The 8,057-nt window shown below is 53.0% G+C and overlaps 2 protein-coding genes across 2 annotated transcripts; one reads left to right on the forward strand and one right to left on the reverse strand.

Annotated features, from left to right (window-relative positions):
- Positions 1–25: 25 nt before the first annotated feature.
- On the reverse strand, positions 26–5,705 carry LOC122387559. Its single transcript, XM_043377877.1, has 5 exons — positions 5,436–5,705; positions 2,966–3,841; positions 2,292–2,592; positions 1,750–2,011; positions 26–1,354 (listed from the first exon to the last, which is right to left on the reverse strand). The coding sequence occupies exons 1-5, from the start codon at positions 5,538–5,540 to the stop codon at positions 1,051–1,053; spliced, it is 1,848 nt and encodes a 615-aa protein (XP_043233812.1). The 5' UTR covers positions 5,541–5,705; the 3' UTR covers positions 26–1,050.
- Positions 5,706–6,035: 330 nt separating this feature from the next.
- On the forward strand, positions 6,036–8,057 carry LOC122387560 (thiamin pyrophosphokinase 1-like). The gene is made up of 2 exons (XM_043377878.1): positions 6,036–6,130; positions 6,612–8,057. The coding sequence occupies exon 2, from the start codon at positions 6,613–6,615 to the stop codon at positions 7,378–7,380; it is 768 nt and encodes a 255-aa protein (XP_043233813.1). The 5' UTR covers positions 6,036–6,130; position 6,612; the 3' UTR covers positions 7,381–8,057.

Raw genomic sequence — 8,057 nt, forward strand, 5'->3', positions numbered from 1 at the left:
ACTAGAGGCTGAGTTAAATATGGAACACATTAGTCAGCCCCGACTATATTTATTCAGTCAATGCCAACAACGTCCATATACTGGAGAATAAGTTAACAATTCGCGCCACAAAGTAACAACGCACAACACCCAACTCAGGCGATGGAAGCTGCGCTATTGTACAGCTTTGCACAGCCAGCAAATCGCCGGGCCAATTCGAAAAGCCTAGCTTCGCTCGCATCCCCACTCTCCACTTTGTCGGATCCCAATACCAACACAGTAGCCCCAGGTATCCTGTGTGTACAAACGTACTGGCATCGCCGGGACATCACCCTGTACTCGGAACATTCACAACCCATAGATTGTTGCCCGGAAAAAGACACCCTGTTGGCCCACATAGTCCCGTGGCCATATATCGTATAAAATTACTCCTTACAAAAATAGTTTCGTAGTTAGTGATACATCACCATCAACACCGGATCACTGGCAGACATTACAAGGCACAGCACGCCGTTACCTTCAGACGGGATACCGACAGAAACTGCCCCACTAGGTGGCTGACCCGCTGACACAGCGGCAGTAACCTACTTAACCCATGTGTCCACCCAGCGCCGCATATAGGATCACAAGACACATCTGTCCACGACTCCACGCCCCAGAAGTCGATATTCGGCGAACATTATCGGCGAACAACTTGCCCATTGTGAAAAGGGCAGTAATCATACGAATATCAACAACATTCAGCAAAACTGACTGACAACCACAAAGCTGCGCCCGTCTCAGGCAGACCAGTCGCTTGTCTAGCCTCAAAGCTATCGCCCAGACCAGGTTTGGTGTTGAGCCCCATAATGAAACTGACCTACTCTCTATTCTGCCGGCCCAGCCGATCAACCAGATCGGTAGCCCGTCTTCAGCGACTCACCAGATTCACCAAGCCGCATTCATAGCCTGCAAAACCTACACAAGGATGCCTCACCGAGCCCAGTAGACACTCAAATACAGTCGGGTCCCGATCAGTCCCGATTCCCCTCAGCAGTTTGTCTGACGGCAGCCAGCAGCCAGCAGCGGCTCCTAGAGCGCCATCAGGTCCAGCAGGCTGTTGAGCTTGCCGCTGAGGTACTCTGTGTGTCCGGGCCGCAGCTGGGCGAGCAGTGTCGCCGGCAGGCCGGCCAGGCTGCTGCGCGCTCCCAGCAGCGCGCCGCACAGCGTGCCCCGCACGCTGGCCCGGCCGCCCTGCAGAGTAACCAGGGTGACCAGGCGGCGCCAGTCGAGCGGACCCGCGGCTGACGACCGCTCCTCGCGCCGGCAGCCGAGCCGCAGCGCCGCGACTGCCACCGAGAGCGTGGCCAGGACGCCGCCTTCGCTCGGATCCACGCTGCCGAAAACCGGGGAGGGAGTAACTGATCACAACAGGGCACCGACAGCGACGGCCGTAAACGGTCATAGATTACTGAGACAGGACCTATGACAAAATTCAGATCAGCTGAAAATAATCAAGATATCCTAGGATACATAGATCCATGCAGTGATTATATGCCTTGAGATCATACCAAGCAAAGAATGACAGTCTACTCTAGAATTTATAAAATTGAAATTGGAATCAAAGAGGGACTGACTGAAGAGGCGTCTTTTATGCAAAAAAAAAAACGACAGAAAAAAAGACATCAATTTTGAAACACAGATACAGTGAATTATTCAACACCACAGCAGAGTGCTGTCAGCAGACAATGTCCATCGGTCTGGCCGCGCGCTCCGCCGCGCCGGTCTCACCTGCCGCTCTCCGTGTCCAGCAGGCTCTGTTCTAGGGCCTTCCGCTCCTCCTCCCCCGCCGTGAACTCTCCGGCCAGCGAGGCGGCCGTGCGCAGCGCCTCCTCCAGCTGGTCCGCAGAGTGCGCGGCGCCCTGCAGCAGCTGCGCCACCAGCGCCGCCAGCGCCACACACGCCGCCACACACACGGGCGCCGCGTGTGTGGTCAGACAGACCCGCTGCGCGTTACCGGCCACCTCGGAGAGGTCGTGGAAGCGCGGGATTCCTGTCAAAGAATGGACCATACACGCTCAACGGGATATGACAGCACGGTCACGGGCGTCTGTGGTAATGTCGGCAAGAACATTACATCATTAATTCACATTTCTTTACTGTTGCATGGTGACGCGAGAGAAAAGTCTTGGCAATCACAAAAGCAAACAATCGGTGCAGTGTCGTCCTACCTTCACTAATTTAATTGAAAACTGTAAAAAAGGGTCTAGATCATATCCCAACCTTCAGCATCCTCAACCTGTCATAACCCCAAATCGTTCACAGCCACTCACCGCAAATGACGGCCATCGGCAGGCAGCCGTCGTCGGCCGCCGCCGCCGAGGTGCCGGGCCGCGCCGGACTCAGGTTGTTGTTGGCCGAGCTGGCGACGCCGGCGGCTCGGCGTGCGGCCGCGTGCGGCGACTCTGTGAAGCCGTCCGTGTCGATGGCCCGCACCACGTGCAGGTCTGCGGCCGGCCGGCGGGCGTCGGCCACCTCTGGCAGGCCGCGCTCTCGCCAGCTGTGCAGCCGCTGCGCCAGGTCCAGCTCGTCGAGCACGCCGCCCCAGTGGAGCAGCGAGTCGAGCGCCACCAGCTGTCGGACACCACGGGCGGCACCCGGCGGTCAGCAGCCGCGCCAGACACGGAGACATTTGTTACAGAACTCAGCGCCTCCGACTCTTATGACAGAGGTTAGCATTGTCGTCTGGTATCAGCCATTCAACTGATGCCGGCAGAATTAGTGGCTACTGGGTACTGTCAGACGAGGAAACTGCTGTACCTTCCGGTAAAATAATGAACTCACTACGGCAAATACGGCTACGCTACCCATCACCAAAGAAATCTAGCTAGCAAGACAGATACAGACAAGACCTGTCGTGCATAGGTCGTAAGTTCAGCACTGAATTTAGCAGAGGTGGATCATCCAGCCGACAAGTGGACTCACACGGCTCCATTCGGCCACTCACCATGAGGTCAGTGTTGCTGGTCCAGTCGCCGTCTCTGTAGCGCACGCGCCGCTCGTCCCGCACCGTGTCGGCCAGTGTGTACTCGGCCGAGTAGTGGAAGCGGCACTGGTCGCCGCTCAGGCCGTCCGTGGCCAGGCCGAGCGCGTCGCCCAGCGCGCCGCCGTACAGCAGGCCCACCACGGCGTCCCGCAGTCGCTCCGGCTCCAGTCGCGAGGCGCCCGACGGCGGCAGCAGCGGCGTACGCGTGCGCCGGCCCGTCTCCACCTTCTGCGCCTGCAGCTGGGCGAACTGGCCGCGCGCCGGCGCGTTCTGCCGCGTGAACACGGCCTGCGCCGACACCGGCGGCGCCACGCTCGGTGCCGGCGCTGCCTCGCGCAGCTGAGCGAGCACATTGTCTGAGCCGGCCTCGTAGATGGTGCTCAGGAACTTGTTGCCGTCGACGAGCAGCACGTCCAGGCTGGGGCTGGTGCCCAGGGAGGTCGGCAGCAGCGACAGCTGGTTGTGGGAGGCGTTCAGCTTCTGCAGGCCAGGAATGTCACCGATGTCGTCCGGCAGCCGCTGGAACTGGTTGTGCGAGATGTCGAGCACACAGAGTTTGCGCATGTTTGTGATGTTGCGAGGCAAAGCCGACAGCAGGTTGAACGACACATTCAGCTCTTCCAGGTGGAAGAAGAGCGCGATGCTCTCAGGCAGTTCCTTGATCCGGTTGTGACTGAGGTTGAGGTGCTGAAGATGTGGCAGCCGCAGTGGTAGCTCCACGGGCAGTGTGGTGATGAGGTTGAATGACACATTGACACGCTCGTAGAGAGACACCTCGTCCACAATTTCCCAGGGAAGATCGGTGAGGCAGCCCTCGATGTCCTCGCCTTGGGTGTGCTGCGAAATTAGGATTGGTAAGCCAGGTGTGTACTATTGGTCTAAAATAAGGGCCCAGGCGACCTGTAGTTCGGGTGTGGTGAATACCCTCACCCTCGCCACAACTCGAGTGGGCTGGGCGAGGGTAAGGGTATGGGTATTCACCGCATCAAAACTACAGGTCACCTGGGCCCTTAACTTGAGACCAATAGTGCATGAACAAGACTCTAACATCACTTTTTTGTTTGGCGACTACTGATAATCCTCAAAACCATTAGTCATTTGCTAAAGTGCAAATAAGCACAAAGAAATGCAGAGTCAGAGTCGATCAGGGTCGACAGTTCTGTCTGGACTCTGGAGTTGGAGTCAGGATTACATGGCTCAAAGTCATGCTTGGCAGCTGTCTGCTAGAAAGTTTTGCTTTCGCTGACCTCCACAAAACAGATCTTGTCACAGCTAGGGGCTAGGGCTATACTTCTGTTTTGGATAAGCATTTACAGCAGGGTTACAACTTACAGAGTAGATTTGACTCTGCAGCTCTGGTATAACCATATATGGTCACAGGTCACACCAATTACTCAAGCTATAATGATAAAAGTTTGGATGGTCACAATATGGAAAAATTGAAATTATTTGAAAACATCTGAATGGCTAGTGTCACATATTGACCTGGTAGTAAGAGACTCTGCAGCATACCCGGCCTTGCATGATACAGGGAGGCTCTGCCATGGATGCTGTGCTGTGAGATAGGCGTGTGTGCAAGTGTAACTTTAAAGCTGATACACCATGTCCATGTGACTCTGTGACTGTGTTGCTGAGCCCAGCACACCCTTCCTAAGTGACTGGTGAGAAACAATCGACAACACCTCAATAGATGGCCTGCATCTCTGTGAGGTATAGAGTATAGACCCTGCTGCTCCCCACCCAGCCCTCCCTGTGTGTAACTGTACAGTATGTGGGCTCCACCATAGTATGGTGTGAGAACTGAGGGGCTGTTATAAGTCAGTATGTCACTGGCACAGACTGGCAGGCTGCACCTTCTTCTTCTTCGTGGATTAGGGCACGTAGCCGTCAGGCTCAAGCATCCAACCAGGCTGCAGCACATTTGACTCAACTGAAGAGACCCCCAAACTAGCCCACCCCATGTGTACTAGAGCTGGGCTCCATCATTCTCATGATTTAGACTGCCATTGAGACCAATCTATACACAGTACATTTTTTTGAAAGCTCATGACCATCCATCACTTGACAATGGCCAATGGAGTCTGATGAGATCAGGGACCCCACGGCCCACCCCTGGCTGGCATAATGAGTCATTGTTAATGACTTTCAATTCTGATTCCCAAACTGAATACGGTAAGTTAAGTAAGCACAAGTTGTTAGAAGTTGGTGAAATGTTACAAACAGACAAGCACAAGTTTTCTTGCATCAACATTTAACCAGCATTTACCACACCATGTTTTCAGTTTTGTTGTATAAGGCAAACAAGACACTAGATCAAGATACCTAGTCAAAAAATCAACCTACAGTCCTACAGTGTAAATTTTGAGCATCTCTGACACACGCGTACTAGCAAGTTAAGTTATCCGCAATAAAGTTATCAGTAGGTACTCACTCTAACATATGAAGAATGAGATAACTTCTTGCTTATATCCAGTTCACGTTTATTGGCCAATGAAGCCATCAACACATCTTGTTCGTGACTTTGGTTGTTGCCCATGGTCAAAAAGAATGAACAAATTAATTGCTCATCATCACAACAACCTCATTCCTTTCGGAAACGGACGAAAAATGAATTGTTTATCTTCTTCCCAAAAACTCAATGAGAGACCCCCACACCATCCCCTTGCTTCCCCTCACTTCCGCACCTTGACCATGCATAAGCACACGTCAAATGATGAGGTATTATGTCAAATGTAAATACAAAATAAGATCACTATTGCGTCATTGAAACAATAAAAACAAGACAATAAGAACTTCATTGGAACCAGGAACATAAAAAATAGATCATATCTAAGTTGAAATTTTGGCTAAATTGAAAAAATCGAAACTTTAAAAATATCTTTGATGAATTACGTTTCTATTGAAAAGCATTGGTTCAAATTCATGCAACCATTGGATCGATAGCTATGACGTCATTAAACTTTTCATGCTGTCGTATATTTTTTTTCGGTGAAACTTTGAGTTGTAGCACTTCTGACGCACGCGAGACGATGAACGCCGCAAAATAACGCAATGTGGGCGGGGACGGCGGGGGATATCCGGTGCGGTGCAGAGTAAAGATCCGGTCATCAGAGTGCTTGGAATTGGGTGAGTTGTTTGTAGTTACCTTATGTTGCCGGCCCTCATAATTATTACAGTCATGGTCAAGAGATCCAAGTGTCCGTTAACGGTTGCTGGTACAACACATCAGGTTATCACTTACCTATCTGACGCTAATTGTTTGGTTAGGTATGCTTTCACTGATTTGCCAGTTCAAGTTGTGCTCATTTATTTCAAGATTCTCATTATTTATAGACATTCCTTATCTATGTAGCCCCAACAACACTAGGCAGTCAAGTTCTTTTGTTAGTGTCCATCTCGGGGCCGGAAATTTTCACCTCCAACTCTATGCGAAGCGGGGCATATACCTAACATCAGGCAGGCAATGCGCGTTGGTTTCCTCATCCTCCTCTACCCTTCCCGGTCTGAAGTTTCCAATGGCAATGCCTTATCTCTATGCTACGCACATTCGTGTGGTTCTGTATAACTGTCATCGAAACATCTGACCTAACCCATGTGGCATCCACAGCATGTCGACGAACGACGCGGAGAAAACCGCAAGGGTCTGGCGCCCCGTCGAAGTCCTTACGTACTTGGACGCCCCTGGCGGAGCAGACTACGCCTGCCTGCTTCTGAATCGTCCCGTAGATGGCAGGGAGGTGGAGGTTTCGCGCGTTTGGAACCGCGCGAGCCTTCGCTTGTCTGTGGACGGCGGAACAAACGTGCTCAGGAAATTAATAGAGGATCGGGACAAGCTCGCGCTGGAAGCCGCCAAACTGCCGGATTTCATAACGGGGGATTTCGATTCAATCACGGACGAGACACGGGCGTTCTTTAGCGGTTGTCGTTTCATCGCGACACCGGATCAAGACGAGACGGACTTCACCAAGGCGCTGCGGGTGGCGGCGGAGCGCGGCCCGGCTCACCTGGCCTGGGTGACCGTGGTGGCGGAGAACACTGGCCGCATTGACCAGGTGCTGGCCAACATCAACACGCTGTTCACGGCGCGCACGCTGCTCGCGGCGCCCGTGTACCTACTGGCGGCCGAGTCGCTGTCGTTCCTGCTGCCGTCGGGCCGCCACGAGATCCACCTGCCGCCCGAGCTGCGCTCCGACTGGTGCTCGCTGGTGCCGGTGGGCGCGCCGGCGGCGGCCGTCACCACCAGCGGCCTCCGGTGGGACCTGGCCGGACAGCCGATGGCGTTCGGCCAGCTGATCAGCACCTCCAACCGGCCCGTCAGCGAACTGGTGACGGTGGACACCTCCGAGCCGCTGCTGTTCTCCGTGGCCCTTCCCTGACCGCGCGGAGCCCGGCCGACCGCTGCGGCTGTCCCCGGGTGGGCGGGGTGACCCGACCCCGGCCGGTCGTCCCTGTAGTGTTACTCACCATGTAAACTCGAGGAACGTGCTGTCCCATGTAATTGCAGGGGACGTAGTGGTTTGTAAATGAAACTTGTCATTTACAGCGTAACCATCACTCGATGGGATTCATTATGAACTCGATTTGAGGTGTGATTTTTCGGTGATCTCGCTTATGTACGACATATCGTGCGTTATCGTTCGCAGGGGCTGTTATTGAGTCGTACTTAATTGAAAGTTGCGCAACATGCCGTTTACTAGTCTTCCGTTTAAATTGTTAAGGAATTCGGATGCTTTGATAATTGTATTTTGAAGTATGCATAACGTGAATTTGATAAAAGCATGTTATTCATAATCATGTACGTATCACTCGTGCCCACTCATATACAGGCCGGCATCTAGCGAGTAAAATTCACTTCAGTATTCGATACGCCAGCCGTTCTGCTCAATCGTTCGCCGTGTCTTACGATGGCAATGAAGCTGATTTAATGGTATGTCGGCAACTGATATAAGGTACCCTCGTACTTATTGGAGAGCTGCTTCGCTTGCCATTGGTTGATTTCGGAATGAAGTGTTGCATGATTGAGGCAAAGAATAAACGGGGTCAGGTCGCTTGA

The sequence above is a fragment of the Amphibalanus amphitrite genome, unplaced genomic scaffold (assembly GCF_019059575.1).
Source record: "Amphibalanus amphitrite isolate SeventyFive unplaced genomic scaffold, NRLGWU_Aamphi_draft 000289F_arrow, whole genome shotgun sequence".
In the NCBI taxonomy this organism is placed as follows: Eukaryota; Metazoa; Arthropoda; class Thecostraca; order Balanomorpha; family Balanidae; genus Amphibalanus; species Amphibalanus amphitrite.

Excerpts from the sequence above, each read along its gene's own strand:
- LOC122387560 (XM_043377878.1), top strand. The coding sequence starts at position 6,613 with ATGTCGACGAACGACGCGGAGAAAACCGCAAGGGTCTGGCGCCCCGTC.
- LOC122387559 (XM_043377877.1), bottom strand. The coding sequence starts at position 5,540 with ATGGGCAACAACCAAAGTCACGAACAAGATGTGTTGATGGCTTCATTG. Across the intron at positions 2,593-2,965 it reads CCAGCAACACTGACCTCATG|CTGGTGGCGCTCGACTCGCT; the intron begins GTGAGTGGCCGA and ends GGTGTCCGACAG. Across the intron at positions 2,012-2,291 it reads GCCGATGGCCGTCATTTGCG|GAATCCCGCGCTTCCACGAC; the intron begins GTGAGTGGCTGT and ends ATTCTTTGACAG.